This window comes from Pholcus phalangioides, unplaced genomic scaffold (assembly GCF_987345545.1).
Source record: "Pholcus phalangioides strain wild (caught in Gottingen) unplaced genomic scaffold, Ppha-v1.0 ptg000007l_1, whole genome shotgun sequence".
NCBI classification, from domain to species: Eukaryota; Metazoa; Arthropoda; class Arachnida; order Araneae; family Pholcidae; genus Pholcus; species Pholcus phalangioides.
In genome coordinates this window covers 50,350,667-50,367,606 of record NW_028301600.1, presented here as the reverse complement: position 1 = coordinate 50,367,606, position 16,940 = coordinate 50,350,667, and the positions used below count along the sequence as shown (strand labels likewise).

General features: G+C 36.9%; 1 protein-coding gene across 1 annotated transcript in view; it reads right to left on the bottom strand.

Annotated features, from left to right (window-relative positions):
• LOC149085439 (homeobox protein Nkx-6.2-like) overlaps positions 1 to 15,571 on the bottom strand; it is a 29,710-nt gene extending 14,139 nt beyond the window's left edge. Inside the window, exon 1 of the mRNA XM_089233914.1 lies at positions 15,292 to 15,571. Coding sequence (XP_089090040.1) covers positions 15,292 to 15,571 — 280 coding nt within the window. The remainder of the gene's footprint in view (positions 1 to 15,291) is intronic.
• Between the last annotated feature and the right edge of the window lie 1,369 nt (positions 15,572 to 16,940).

Genomic DNA, 16,940 nt, shown 5'->3' with positions numbered 1-16,940 from the left:
AGAGTTCTTGTACGGATGCTTTTTGTCTGGTGATGGTTATAATCAAAGCTCTTGATTCGTAAATATGCCTCCCAATGGGCAGACAGGGCTCCAACCTCGTGAGTCCCAACCATGGCACGGAGACCCATGGCCCCACATTCCGCAGTAGCGCCCCAAGGCTGATAACTTTGGTGGACCACCAGATCAGACTTTTGAAGATCTCATCTAATATGAATTTTTTGTGTAAAAAAACAGAAGATAATCACGTCTGAGATGAGAATCCTATCAGGCCCCCGGGCAAGAGCCCTGCCAGACCCACTCCCGTTGTAAGAAGCCATGCGGGGACCTCAGTTGAATAGGAACTTCCACGATAAGATCTATCCCAATGATTTATGACAATAAATATGTAAATTAAGAGGTGTCTAAGCCCTCTTTCATTTCGTCCTGGGGCTGTGATGTTGTTGGGACGGCAAATAGGAACACACCCTTTTTTGGATAAATATCCAAAAATGTAAGTTCTGTAAAACACCATCATTATCATCAAGGGTTTCGTGGGAAACTTCATCCTGGTATAAAGAACATATGGGAATACAAAAATGAGCAGTCAGAACACCGCGGAGATTCTTCTAGTGTGATGTTGGCTGAAAGGGGTCATTCAAGTATTATATCAGCATCGATGGGGGGGTTTCCGATTTGCTGACTTTTGATGACAAGTGGAGAGAGGGTTTTGGACGATGCTTAAGTCATCAACCACCCTTTATGAAGATATGAAATATTTTTAATGGCATCTTATTCGATGAGCCACAAAAACGGAAAAAACCTTTCGATAGTTATTAGGCACCTGAATTAACATTCTCCCTATTGATAAGTCCCCTACAGAGCCACTTTAATGATCTCTAAATGTTTCACGGATCCTCCAAGTGTGCTCTAGTAATGTTTCCGGGCCGCTTAAGTGCTCTAGAACTTGGCCACGCATCACTCTAAATAATCCGTAATTATACCACGGATCACTTAAGTAATCTGGGAATGTTTCGCGGGTAACTTGAGTGATTTAGAGCCATACTAGGGCCGCTTAAGTGCTCTAAATCTGTGCCACATGTCACTCAAGGATCTCTAAATGTGCCACGGATCGTTTAAGTGTTCTGGAACTGTGTCGCGAGTTACTTAAGTGATTTTTGAGTGTGCCGCTTAGTTCATTTTTACAAAATTAGGTTTGAGGGGGCAAGGCACATCAAATAACCTTCAGGGCCACATTTGGTCTGCGGGTCAAGGGTTTACCATATATGGCTTAAAGGGTGGGTCGCAATGAATTTTTTAAAGAGAAATTTTGGGTTCTTACACCCTTCAAATAGCACTGAAATTAACAGAGAAATCGGTTATTATAACATATAGAGGTATTTTCTTTCGAAATTTTAATTTTTTTTAAAAATATTTTTTGAATTAAAAAACAATTTTTTTTCGTCTGGGGAGAAGCGCATGAGCCCCTTATGCCCCCCTCCCTCGTATGTTTCTGATCCCACCAATATGCGTTAGGAGGTAGGGGGCAGTGATGACGAAATTTTGCTGACAAGGTGGGGGGGAGGGGGTCAAAAAGGGCTAAAAATTTGCTTACGTAATACTTGAACGGCCGCAAAGAGGCATTTGTCAGAAGATGAACAAGCAATCCAAACTTGTACTGGGGAATTCGACAAAAGAAAATAAAGTCAAATGGAAAATTGTTGATAGAGTGAAAAGATCCTTAACAAAAAAGAGAAGGAACCTAATTCTTTTCAGAAACCATCTTCTCTAGAGATAGGTGACACTTTTTGGAAGTGCAAGAAAGGAGGTGTGTTAATATGAAGTAAGCATTGAAAATAGCATTTCGAAACTGAAAAGTATTGTATTTACCTGTGCTTATATATATATATATATCCACTCGCGCTTTCTCTTCAAAGTTTTTTCGATGTCACAATAAACCGTCGTAATGTCATAAAAATGTTGCCCTGTAATCATGCCGTTTCGGCACCTTATGTCTATCGTCGGGCCTGATTGTGTGTGTGTGTGTGACAGCAGAAGTATAATTATTAAAAACTTGCGCCTGTGTATCTTGAATTTTTGACGTAGAAACGTCTTTAAAATCGATGCCGGTTATGAGGACAGAAACGCGTCCAATTGAGCGACAGTTTTTGTCGAACTAATTTCTAACTTTAATAACTTCATCAAAAATAGACATAGTAGTGCCATCTCTCTCTTGGTCCCATTTTAAAGAGATTTTTGCTAGTGTCATTTTTATATTTATGGCAGCCTGACGTTAGAAACTGCGCACGCGAAAAATGAATTAACGATTTTCGAGTTTTCGGATTCGACATGTATTTATAAACGGGATCATATGGAGGAGATCTCAATGGAGGTCCACCCAGACATATTGGAACCACTTGGCATTCGCAATGCGGCGGCGGGGGCCCGAAATTAGACTCGCGCCGTGGCCGACAACGACTTTAAAAAAGTTGGAGAAGGTTCGCTTAAATTTCACCGAGCCCCACGGGAACCAATGAAAAGAAAATTTAAAAATTGATGAACGCTCGCTTAAATTTCACAAGACACCGATCCCCCGGGAACCAATTAAAGTAATTTAAAAGTTGGGGGACGTTCGCTTAAATTTCACAAGCAATCGAGCTCCATGGGAACCAATTAAAAAAATTTTAAATTGAGAAGAACGATCAAATTTCAGAAGACACCGAAGAAAAATTGGGTAACGTTCGCTTAAATTTCACACAACCGAAATCCACAGGAACCAATGAGGAAAAAAAATTTATAGTGTTCGCTCGTTTCACTGAGCCCCACGAAAACCGATGAAAAATCGATAATTTAAAAATTGGGGAACGCTCGCTTAAATTTTACAAGACTCCAAGCCCCTCAGGAAACTGAAGAAAAATAATGAGCGATGAAAAAACACGAGCGATAAAATTTCAGAAGTCACCGAGCCCAACGGGAAACAATGAAAAGTAGATAATTCAAAAATTGGGGAAGTTTCGGTTAAATTTCACATATAACTAATGAAACGAAACCATAAGAAGCGAAGCACCAATAAACTTTCCACCACCACTCTGGTTCTACTCTAATCCTGTGCTTTCTTAGGCCTTCTCTCTTGTTCGCATACCCGAACCATAGAAGTCGCTTGCTGGAGCACGTCCCCTTGGCTGGGATCTTTGATCCCATTCCCTCCCAAGAGCGACTTTAACGGGCCTTTTCGTAGTGAATTTATAGGATAAACGGCTCTGCCAGCACCACCCTTGCGGGGCCATGACCTGAACGGCCACTTTCGTTGACGGGCCAGATGACAACTTTTGTGAGCCTATGAATAAATCCGCATTCGTTCCGATTCCTAAGCGGCGTTCACATGTGCAAATATTGCGGTAACATTGGGAGTTCTAGCACCGTTTGGCCAAGTTCTCCTTCAAAAGGAAAGAAATGGAGAGCAGTCATTGGTGAAAATTCTTGAAGCGGGTTTTAAACCCGCTTTCTCTATTTCCCAAATGAACTGGGCTTCAAAAGTGAGACTCCCACTTCAACAGTTAGTGCATGTTTAACGACTACTAGCTTACTGTCGTAACACCGACGATCTCAAATTGCTTAGCGCCATTTCACCCACGTGCCGCTCCTCTTTTCAAACTCATCCTGCCCCATTACTAGTTTCAAAGTTAGTATCCTCATCCATTCCTATTCACGGTCTGTTCTCCACTTGCTCCCCTCCTTACCAGCCGAGAAGCCAACTTCAGATCGATCTTCATTTATGTGAAATTTTGTTCCCATAACCATTTTATACTAGGAAAAAATGTCATTATACAAGATTTTTCATGAAAACTGCGGCAGTCCGACACTGCCTATTCTTTTTAATCCCTTTTGATCCTCTTCATGAGATATCCGAAAAATGTACGGGGAAAAAAATAGTTTTCTTATATTACAAGCCCACAGTAACCAATTATTTGAATCAACAATGAAGATCAGTTCCACTGAAACCTTCCTCCACCCCCCTTCGGAAGGGCACATAAGGCGTTCATTTTTCGCATGCATGAACAGGTAGTTTTGCTTTTGGTCCTGGATGCCACTTTAGTTTTCTCACGTTCCTTGCCTCGATGGCCACTTTCGTTCCGATTTCTAGAAGTGATGGGTTTGCACTTCAAGGTCAGTATGCACTCAATTCTAATCATCTATAGCTCAAGTCTAATCATGGCTTCCACAAGGGCGGGGCTGACAGGGCTCGGAACAATTACCATCATTTTTGTGTTTTTTCATGTAATAATTTCACTCTAGAAGGGCCCGTGAATATTCTAGCTTGGGAAGCCCCGTCAAAGATACCAGTCTAGGTGATCCCACTGCAGGATGTGGGAGCCCATGAGTCTAATAACGGCTACTACTTCACTGTCGCAGCATCGGCATCTCTGACCGTCGTGAGATAGCTTAGTTTTACCCTACTGTTGGATACCTTCGGGTTGGTCAGGGGTGCACCAATGAGGTTACCCTACTGTTGGGTAATTCATTACACTGTAATTATATTTTATATTGTCTATTGTTAGTGTTTATAAATTAACTTCAATATTTTATATTGTCTATTGTTAGTGTTTATAAATTAACTTCATTGTAACAACAGTATGGGACCTAAGTGTCTCCTTGGTGGTTTTCATTAATCAAATGTAATATTTTTATTAACCTTATATTAATTAATAAATTGATTTGATTTGAAAAAAACTTTTATAGTATGATCCCGGCTTTAGAGAATATCTTTTCAATCAGCTTGTATGGGACACACATTAGCTGACCGGATCACAAAAGAGGACACGTACGAACCTGACTAGGTTGGGAACAATGTGCAAAATAAAATATTCAGTTTCTCATCCTCTTGTAAATTCTTTATTTACCTAATTGCTAAATTTTTCATCTCAGTGTCTCCAGTCAGTTTTTTTTTGTTTTTTCTAGTGCTTCTTTGTGTTTTATAAAACTTATATTCAAATTTTGGGTCATACCTGAAACGAATCAAACGATTTTCCATAGAAACCTACGGGAAATCGGATTTTGGCTAACGAACGTGATTCTGGCAGCTGAGTTATGACTGTATATAGCAGTGTTTTTCACCCTATGATCCACGGACTAGAGGTCGACCGCAGACAGACTAGATAAAATTATTCATTCGTTATAATTGACATTATTTATATCCATATGGATTCAAATAAAATTTCACCTTCATACTTAGGTTCACCATACATAATCGAGGAAAAGGCAGGAAATTACTCTTAAATAGGGGATATCGCTAAATTTTCTCGAAAATTGTAATTCATTGCTTTAAATGCGATCCGCTAATTACTGCTAAAATTTCTGAATTGTGCGGAAATAAAGGGATGCTAAAAATCGTAATAAACAAAAATATATTTCACGAAAAAAATATTTAAATGATCTGATGACAATATTTCATTGAAAAAAATTAAATTCGGTAAACTGGGATCTTAAATAATAATCCGTTAAATACGGGACACCGCCAATTGTCATCAAAAATATTGTCAGAAGTGGGCAAAATCACCAATCACAAAAATTCCAAAAACTTGAAGACAAAACGTTAAACCTGACAAATATGTGAGATGAATATTATTTATAATTTTTTCCATATTTATCATAATATAATTTATATTATGGAAACGGTGTGTGTATTCGCGACTTTAGTAAATGTATTAAAAATTCAAATGAGTATCGTTAAAAAAACGGGACAAACGTTTTAAAAAAATCGGAATAATGAAAATTACAGTAATGTCCCATTTTACTGGTCCTTGTTTTCAGAAAAGTTGAAAAATACTGGTATATAGTATATCACTGCATTTCTTTTCACTGCAACCCGCTCATTATGTTAAAGGTGCAGATGCCTCCAAATGGGGAAAATTATTTTATGATCTACCTCTCTCTGTATATTAAATATGCCATAGATTAGTCAGGAAATCGTTCTTCCTGGTTTACTGAACCAAATTAGTTGATAGTTTTCTTCTGGTTGAACAGTCTGTCACATAATGAGGAAGACCATCAGCAAATTAAGTCCACTATGCTTTATCAGCTTCATCGTACAAACTTCCAATTGAAGAAAGTTTGGGTAAAAAAATAAATAAAAAGAAAATCAGGGAAATATAAATTCTATCAGTAAATGATGATCGATCGACGCAAATTTAATACAAAATTGATTTTCTGCAATTCTCGCCGTGTTGAACTATTGAAAATACCCCTCCTTTTCTTTTTATCTTAAAATATAAATATAATAAGGAGAGAATTTTCTCATTTAATCTCTTCCCAAATATGTTGTTTTTTCCTTTTAATGCAAATTCAAATGATTATTTTTCCTCTCACTATGATCTTAATATTAACTGAAGTGTCCGCATACATTGTATCAAACCAAATTTTAAAAAACTATTATTGGATTACTCAGGTTTCCATAAGTTAAGGAGAAATCATATAACTATAACTCAAAATTTTATAAACGCGGGTTTCTATAAAACTTTAAAACACATTATAAGGCGAAAGATGACACGAAAACTAATTTAAAGACGACTATTCGATTTTAGAAATTAGCCATATTTAAATATTGATAAATACAAATATACAGGATTGGATGGAGGATTTTTTGGCAAAAAAACTGTGTTATTCTGAGGACTCACGTGTTTCTATGCCTGAAAAGAAAAGTGTTTAACCAGCGTGTGCTAACAGCGCTGACTTATGAAGCTGAAACATGGACACTCACAAGCAAGACGATACAAAGATTACAAACAACACAAAGGAGCATGGAAAGATGTATGCTAGGTATCACAAGGAGAGACAGAAAACGAATCACGTGGATAAGGAACCGCACAAAGGTATATGATATCATGAAAAGAACTAAACGTCTAAAATGAAAATGGGCTGGACGTATTGCAAGAAGACGGGACAACAGATGGACCACAAGTATTCCAGATTGGTATCCCCGTGGTGTTAAACGTCCGAGAAGGCGTCGCCACGAAAGATGGATCGACGAGATCAGAAAAGTGGCTGGAACGAACTGGATCACTAAAGTATCAGACTGAGCAAAATGAAAAAATTTAGAGACCTTCTCTCATGCAGCAGTAGATTGAAAATGGTTGTTGATGATGATGAAATACAAATAAAAAGGCCACAACAGGCAAATTGCCCAATGAGGTGGCCGAAAAAATTTGCCCATAAAAAATATGGTTGTCAAATGTAACCAAAATACCCAACATAAAAGCATATGTCACCAAAAAATAATAATATTTAATACACTGCCGATAAAAAAGATTATGGTTGTCTTATCTAAGTATGGATAGGTTCTCGATTTATCCCATTAATTCTATCGTACTTAAACGTATCAATTGCGTTAGAATTAACAAACCCCGCAGGTAAGCTGTTCCATTTATTGACAACCCTATTAGAGAAAAACTCCCTGCGACATCACAATTCTTCAACTGCGACTTCACAACTCAACAGCCTCTTGTCAAAGCAGTTGATTGACGGTGTATTAATAACTCGTGGTCCATCCTATCCGTTCCGCTAAAAATTTTGAATACCTCGATCATATCCCCCCCCCCAACACCTGCGTTCTTCCAATATGAACATATTCAAGTAATCAAGTCTTTCCTCATAGCTCAAGTCTTTCCTCATAGCTCAAGCCTTGTGTGTCAACAAGAGCACGCGGAGCTCTTCTCTGCATCCCATCAAACAAGTCTATCTCCCTCTGTATGCATGGTCTCTTAAATCTTACAGCATACCCCAGTGCAGAACGAACTATTAAGCTTCGGAAAAGAGGAAGAATGACTTTAGGAGAAAACATGAAAAGCGCTTTTCAAGAATGAAATTAAGCATTCTACTCGATTTCTTGACCACTGCGGGACAATGTTCAAAAACCTAAGCCGCATGAGAATTCCCAAATCGGTGACCCCAGTTGCATCTGTGATACCATTCAACTCGTAAGAGAAGCGTGGGTTGTTCGAACCAAAATTAGCTACCATGCACTTGTCAACGCTGAACGTCATACTCCATACATTTGCCCATGCTGCAATCCTGTTTAAGTTGATCTAGAGCAACTCTATCGCTTGAAGGGAGTGTGTGTGTCGCCATTGTAATCTGTCAATGGTCCTCTATCACATTTCGTCCAGCAAATGATATCTTGCAGCCATTTTAACAAATGACTGCTAGATTATCTCAGAATCACAACATAAGTTACATCCTTGCTGTTAAACACACCTAAATAGTATTTGAGCATGATGCAGTTCGGTTGCAATGGAAGTATTTTGGATATAGACTGGTTTTGTTTAGCATTTATTATACAACAAAACCTCTCTTTTACAAACACCGGCGTGACAAAAAAATTCGTCCGTAAAAAAGGGGTGACCGTTAATCAGGGGTTTAAAATGTATACCTTTATTATACAAGGGGAAATTTTTATTTGGCCGTAAAAGAAGAGTGACCGCATCTGAGGAGTGTGTGTTACTGTATTAACAACATACACAAATTTCGTTTCAATTGGGTCTTTTTCAAACGAATTATCCCATTTTTTATTTTTTATTTAATTTATAGAAACTATTGAAACGTCGAAACAGCATTTTGCTTCAATATAACGATAAATATTTCGAAACTTTCTGGTCGTAAAAAAGGATTTCGTTACAATACCCGCATGGTTCCTGTGGTTTGTACTCAAATCTAAAGACGTATTCAGACCAGTGGGGTGTCATTCAATTTGCCTTAACGAAATCTATCTCCAGATATTGTTGAATTCTATTAGCATCTTGTGTGTGTGTGTGTGTGTACTTCCTCTGCGATATTCTAACATAAAATATTTTTGTTACGACCGAGACATAAAGACATCAGTGAGGTAACGTTAAATTTGGTCTCAACAAGATCTATCCGTAAACACCACAATAACTCTTTCAGTATAATTATATTTCATGTACTTCTAAAGATCTAAATTTCGGTTCCGGATTGGTCTGATAGCCGATTTACAAGACGTAATTCTCGTCAAAAAAATCTGAAGCAGAATGATGAAGATTTGATCTGCCTCATTTAATATTTTCATGAAAAAATCACATCCATTAAGATAACGTTTTTTTTTTTACGCCCATGAACGGTCGATATAAATTTACATATTAGTTGAAGAAAAAAGTAAATTGAAAGTATTTTTTGGATTCCCGGAGGGAAAAAATCTGCTTAAAGGGGATTTTAAATGCACGATTAAAAGCTAATGACGAAACATTATATGAGTAAATTAAAAAATAAATTGACATAAATTTAATCTTGTCATTGCTTATAAAGTGCATTATATACAATTTGATTCATTACCATAAAAATGATAATTTTTGGGTGAAATATTATTTACTGTTGTATCAATAAATAAATTATTCAATGTTAGTATGGCGATATGTATGTGCGTAAGGAAATTTGTTGTGAAGATTTAGGGAACTGTCTGCTCTTGATTAAAATTGGAGCGCTTTTGAAATCGCTGCAAAAATCGAAGCAAAGACCGTATCCACCTCTTTTATTGCCAATGGATATATAGGTGCCCGAGTATAGAAAATCAGTGGATTGATAATACAGTGAAGGTGTCCAGTCTCTAGGCAAAACAATTACAATTTTCCAGCAACTGGGAAAATTTGGAAGTTATAAAGATCTTACTTGGCAGCGAATCGAGATAAAAGAAAAATATCTATTGCAAAGTTTTAGAGCAGAGGTCTTCAGCCTTTTTCCAGTCGCTAGCACTGCCTGTACCCATCATCAAAAGAAGAGCGACCTTACGGCAAGTTTAACATACAAATGCATGAAATGACGATGATTTCAATCCTTGAATGCAATTCCTCCAAGGTGTTTAATTGGAACGTTGTTCAAGTGCTCGCGAGCACGAAATCGAACACGAGTATTGTTGCTCACTCAGTATTGTTCAACACGAGTATTGTTGCTACACGGTGCTCGGGAGCAACGTGTTGAAGATGCCTGTTGTAGAGCACTGTAGAATCATGAGATATTTATACCAAGCAACAGGACAAGAATGCTTAGAGTTGCTTACTGCTTGAAGAAACCGCATAAAAACGAGTAAAAGTTTATTCAATGTACTACCAAATACTGTTTGATCCCTCCCCCACAAGAGTGGGGCTGGCAGGGATCCAGCCTGGGGACTTGGGACGATTCTCATCATATTCTGTTTTTTCACATACCATAAATTCACTATAAACGATCCCGTGAAAAGTCTAGTATGTGGGCCCATCAAAGATCCAAGTCAGAGATCTTCAACCTTTTCCCAGTCCCGAGCACTGTCTGCTCCCATCATCAAAAGAAGAGCTTCCCCTTATGGCAAGTTTGACATACGAAGCATGAAATCAGGTTGATATCAATCCGTGAATGAAATTTCTACAAGGTATTTAAGTGGAGCACGAAATCAGGAACGAGCATCGAGCACTTTAGGTACTTCAGGCAGCACCGTGGTGCTCGTGAGCAACGGGTTGAAGATGCCCGTTTTAAACCTTCCATTGCTGTATATTCATCTTTACACACAAATAGCATCATGAAAACCGGTTTTGAATCCACACACAGGAAAAAAATCTAACTAGACATCTCTATTCCCTTCCTCACTACCGCGCATTAATGTAATCGTATCTTCCTTTTTTGGCTACTTTCTGCTTATAGAAATCTGCAATGCATTTCGTTTAAAAAATTTATAGGATTCGTGACATGTGCGACGGGCTAACAACCCAATTAGAAACAACTCCCTGCGACACCACAACCTGGAATTGTCCCTGACTAAACGATACCGGTGTTCGCTTCTCAAAGCAGTTGATTGATGATTTATTAATAAATCATGGTCCATCGCATCCATTCTGTTGAAAATTTCGAACACTTCGATCATATCCCCGACACCTGCGTTCTTCCAATGTAAACATATTCAAGAAATCAAGTCTTTCTTCACAACTCAAGCCTTGTGCGCCAACAAGAGAACACGTAGCTCTTCTCTGCACCCTTTCAACCAAGTCTACGTCCCTCTGCAGGTGTGGTCTCCAAAACCTTATAGCATAGCATCCCATACTTTTTGTTCCATCGCCCCCTTTTTTGGAATTTTTTTCTTTCATCGCAACCCCCCCCCCCATCCTCAACTCAAGCCAACCCAGAGTACCCTATGTTATACTCGTAGCTTTTGCTAGCTCTTTGGACCATTACATCACCCTCAGGAGGCAATATTGCCTACTATGGGAAACACTGCGTTACGGCATACTCCAGTCCAGGACGATCTAAGCCTCGGAAAAGCGGAAGAATGACTTCAAAAGAATGTGAAGAGACCTTTTTAAGAATGAAACCAATTATTCTATTTGCTTTTTTGACCGCCGTTGAACAAATTAAAAATCCTGAACCACTCGTCACAATCAGAATTCTCAAATCGGAGATCATAGTTGTATCCCGGATAGTAATACCATTCAACTCATAAGTGAAACGTAATTGTTCGAACCAAATTGAGCGACCATGCACTTATCAACACTAAAGGTTATGCTCCATCTATTATCCCATGCTGAAATATATTAAGTTTGTCCAAAACAGCGTTTCTCAACCTATGGTCCGCGACGATGGCGTTGGTGGTCCGCAGGCAGACTTGATAATTAAATTATAACTAGATGGAAAATTAATCAATTGTTTTAATTGATATTATAGTAATATCAATATATGGATTCACAAATAAAAATTGTATCTTCATACTTAGTTTCATTATAACTCATCAAGAAAAATGAAGGAAATTGCGATCCTGAATACGGGATATAACTAATTTGCAACCCAAAAATGCAATTTACAACAAATTTGCCAATTGCTGCAAAACTTTGACATAGAAAACATTCAAATGACCCGATTACTGTAAAATACGGGACGTCGCTTTAAAAACGTGACCATAAGTCAGCAAAATCCCCAAGTTTAGTTAAAATTGCTGAAAAATTGAGAAAAAACAATGTGAAATGACAATGTCAGATGAATATTTCTATTCATCTCACATGACCCAAAATACCCAAAACTATCATAACGTATAAAAACACTGTTTATTAATGATTTTAGTGAACATTATAAATTTCAATAAACATCATTGAAAAAACAGGACAAATAGTGGTTCTATAAAAAGAAATTCAGAACCACTAAAAATACAGAAATGTCCCGTAATATGGGACGCAAGTGGTCCATCGAATTGTTTCACACATTTCACTGGTCCTTGGGCTTAGAAATGTTGAGAAACACTGGTCTGAAGCATCTCCCTATCACTTGGATTCCCAACCCAATCTCTTCACGCCATCTGTGAATTCGCTAACAATCCCCTTCGATAACCTGATCGTTTTTATGAATTAAAAGTGAAAAAGTATGGGACCAACGATACTTCCTTGAGGGCCACCATAACCCGTTGTAACCTATCTCTCAACCACGGTTCTATCGAATTCAGCAAGTTGGCCCCAATCTCATGTAAACGTTTCAAGAGCTTACCATGTTGGACTCGATCGAATGCCTTCTGGAAATCAAAATGAACAGCATCGATATTTTTGTTTTTCCCCAACTCCTTACTCACGTGATTATAGAAGCAAAAGAGGTTGGTTACACATGACTTCCCCTTCCTGAGGGATACTGACAGGGCTCTAGTCCTGGGACCATGTTAATTTTATCAAATTTTTTACACCATAAAGCACACGTTGTTATGAAAATGTATATCCGAAATAAATCCATATGAAACCGTTATTATTTTATTATTTTGATGAAATTATTTTACTTAATTTTGGCTATCATTATGTTTTATGTGAGCTAATCACGCATTGCCTTTTTGATTGAATCACGTCTGACTTGACCTCGAGGGACCACAAAAACCTTTTTTTTTTTTGGCATGATAATATCAACTTGGCGAATTGCGAATTTGTTATGAACTATTATTGAAACAGTAAAAGGAGTAAGTGCAGTCTATTTTTCAGCCAGTTTTCGGACCCTTAGGTTTCTTATCTTAGGGTTAGTTATTTTTCCTTTTTTTCATTAATTATAATTGTTTTTCGTGCCTATTTTAAGCATTTTTAGTGCCTTTTTGCCTGTATATTTTCTAAATTTTTAGTGCCTGAACTTCCTGTCTTTAGTTATTTGTATATTATTCATAACTGTAGTAAGTTAAAACTAACCGTCATGTAAATAGTCTGTCAAGCACATCATTCTAAATGAAGAGTGCAAGAATTTTCTAATTAATTTTCCTGTTACAAATATAATAGAACAAAATTAAAAAAAAAAAAGTTGTAGTGTATTGACTGTATATTTTGCCAAAAAAAAAAAAAAAACCTTGAAATTTATTTGATTTTCATTAAAAAAATTTTTTGTATTGGTGTTACCAGACAGTTATACTGTATATGTCACAGTACTTTCTTTTACTTCCTTTGTATTTTTTGCGGATCCGAAAATGTAAAGTTTCTTATTTTTTAATTAAAAAATGCTGCCTTGGAGAAAGCTGGTAGTTTAATTTTTTACCATGAAGAGCTAATATAATCCAAGATATAATTCTTCATTCTATGATATAAATGACGTACGTCATTGAGAAATGTACTTTTATTAGTTACAAAGAATAACTTAATTAACAGTTGACGAACAATCTAAATTCAAATCTTTATAAAACGAAATGGGATATAATTATTAGAAAATAAATAAGTAAAAATAACGAAAACGGTTTTTGAAAAAGTAATCAAATATTTTATTATAGATTAGTATATTAGAATATATAATTTCTCGTGCATCAAACAGACTCCTCATAGCTTGAACATGGTTGTCAAAACGTTAGTCTAGTAATAATGATGACCGTTTAAGAATATTGTATTTTCTCAACAAATCCCATAAAAGTATCGTATCAACATTGACATAGGAAGTTCGGGAAAGTGATATTTATTTCACATAATAGTTTGAAAGCATTAATGACTTTTTATTCAACTACGTGACTGATAAATGTGGAGTTTAATGAACAAATATAGATAAATTCTGTGTAAAAAAGGGTAAAGGCCTGGCATAAACTTCTAGATTATCCTTAAAAGCACAATTCTTAGCCTATACCATCGATTCCTCTTTTGACCTGATATAACAGCTTCGTGTTTCTTGCACATTCCACTCATTAATATTCTCCTGAATCATATTGAGAAGCGATATCATTTGAATACAAACAGCGAAGCATTTGCAACAGCATTTTTCACTACAAAAGTTGCACGTTGTGCTTGCAAGTGACAGTGCCTCCGACTCTACAATGTTCAAAATAATATTCGCATATCTTTTATTTGTAGTTTTAAATATGATTTTTCTTTTTAAAAATTTAAAGTTGTTTTTTTTAAGAAATGAATTTTTCATGAGAATAACTTCTTTAAAATTTGGCTATTTTTTGTTCGAATGATTTCCGAAAGATTATCAACAGCTATAATTAAAATATCTCTCTTTGCTTTTTTTTTATGAATTTTCCATGAAATATGTTAAAAACCTCAAACCACGTGCGGGGGGTGGGGTTGTTCACTTTTAATGAAAATTGTAATAATATGATCATCATCACTGTGATGTGATCACGGCTGGGCTTGGACACTAAGGCTGTTTAGCATCGAATCTTTTTTAGATGAATTCAATTTGTCATACAGTAAAACCTGGATATAACGATATTCTGAGGAGCAGGAAAAAATATCGTTTTAGATTATCGTTATATCGAGAAGCAAAATTATCATCACAATATCAGTGCCATCAAATTTATGTCTGCTGTTGGAATCTTTTCTAAATCGGCGTTGTTAGTACCCCAAAAAAATGCACTTTTAAGTATTTATTTATTCGCTGCGAAAAATTTCAATTGATCAGTTGATAAACAAAACTCAGATGTATTGTAAAAAGGTTTATCGCAATACATTTTGGTGTATCACACAAAATGTTGCGATACCGAAAATTTCATCAACACTTTCGGTGATCAGGTACTAAATACCGATTTTAACACATCCTCGGAAGAACTAGAATATGTGGCGAGTTTAAAAATTCATATTGAAGGATATTTCGAGTGAAATATAAAAAAATGTCGTTTTAGAATCTCTTCAAAAGATACCGTTATAGGGAGATTTATCGTTGTATCGAGAGGAGTTTAACATTAGACTATAGGCGATTCCGAAGATTTGAAAAAAATATTGTTGTAGAGGGATTTATCGTTATATCGAGTACCGTTGTAGCGAGGTTTCACTATATTTGATACCGATCACTTCAGAAAAATATAATGGAATAATTACTTAACAAATGTAAAATTTCAGACAGTCTAACCTTGCGACGAAACAATTCGATCCCTCCATAAAGGAGTAACTGCGGGCCAATAAACGGAAGGCTTTATTGGAAAGTCACTGAGGCCAAAGTTCGGTGTTGTGTTGTGGTTGGAAGTGGACATCTGAAAGCAGTTAAAGGCAAAATGAGGCACTGAATCCTCAAGCAAGGCAGCAGTGGATGGTCGACTGAGAATATCCTGGATGCCATGTGGAGTTGCAGTTTTCGAGACGCAGAAAGTATCCGCGGCCTTCGCATCTGGAACTGAGTCAGGTAAAGCCATTTTTGCCCCCAAAACCGGAGCTTCATCGAAAACCTGGTATCTAATAAATAAAGAGGATAAAAAAAGACCAAGCCCCCCCATCAATAAGATCAAGCCCCGAATGGGCGGAACAAATTTGGTTGCAACTCCTCCTTCTGTTGGAGGCTGTTTCGATTGGATTTCGGTGTGACGCAGACTCCGATTGATATCTATCTCCTTCTCCCTTTCTTTACTTTTGTTGCAAACATTTCTGCCAACTTTTTCCACTTGATTTCAATCTAAAAAAACAACTTTTCCCTGGATAGATAATACCTAGGGATACGTAAATTTCGTATTTACGAAATAACCGCGATAAATGCGAAATTTGCCAATTTTGACGAATAAATGCAAAAATTTGAATTTTTACTACTTTTCTGCGAAATCTCGATAATTTAAATTTTATCGTTAATTCTCCCGTGTGTTTCCAAGCTATAATTGACACCTCTTAAAAGAATACGAAACTAAATACGAAAATAAAGGATCTAGTATCAGACTCCGCGCGTTACATCACTACGTGCTTCAAATCATTAAAAACACTTCTTGGTGACAATATTTTGCACCACCAATGCTGGGCGCATAAAGTGAATCTTGTGGGTGAGGCATTCATTGAAGAATTCAAAGAATTTAATTCTGCTGTGTCCACAAAACGAAGATAACTTTTTAAGCGTATTTAAGCAACCAGAAAGGAAAAAAAAGTATCACTGTAAAGTAGGCTATTACTGGCAGCAAAATTCTTCCCGACGCCTGTAATAATCAGGCAGAATTCGTGGTTCAAAGGTGTCGTTCATCTGAGTGAATATCATATATTGCTGCTTTTCTCAATAAATATGAAGACGATTACTCCCCAGCATAACTTATTTAAAAATAAGTTTTGACAATGAAATTCCAGCTCCTAAAATACGGGTTCAATTGACTTTCGTTCCAGAGTTCTGTAGGAAAATTATGCTAATCGACAATTTGAAAGGATCAGACTTTCCATTCGCACATGTTTTGTGGAGTAAGTTAGTAGATTTGAAATGTTTTGGGCTCAAAGTACAAGGGCATTTTTACGAGAAAAAAAATTGACAAATGAGTACACTAGAGTCTCGCTTACCCGACATAAACGGGCCGGCAGAACGTCGGATAATACGGATGTGTTAAGGAAAAGCCTATTAAACGTCAAACTATGTTATAATTTTGCACATTACGAACCTAAAGCAGGGTTTTCCTAGAAATAGAATTTCTGCGCCGCGTGCAGCGCGAAAATGCTGATTGGTTAAAAACTTGAAATTCAGGTTTTTTTAACCAATCAGAGTTTTTATGCTGCACGCACTGTATAAACCTGTTCCTAGGAACAGGTTTGTTGCGTCGC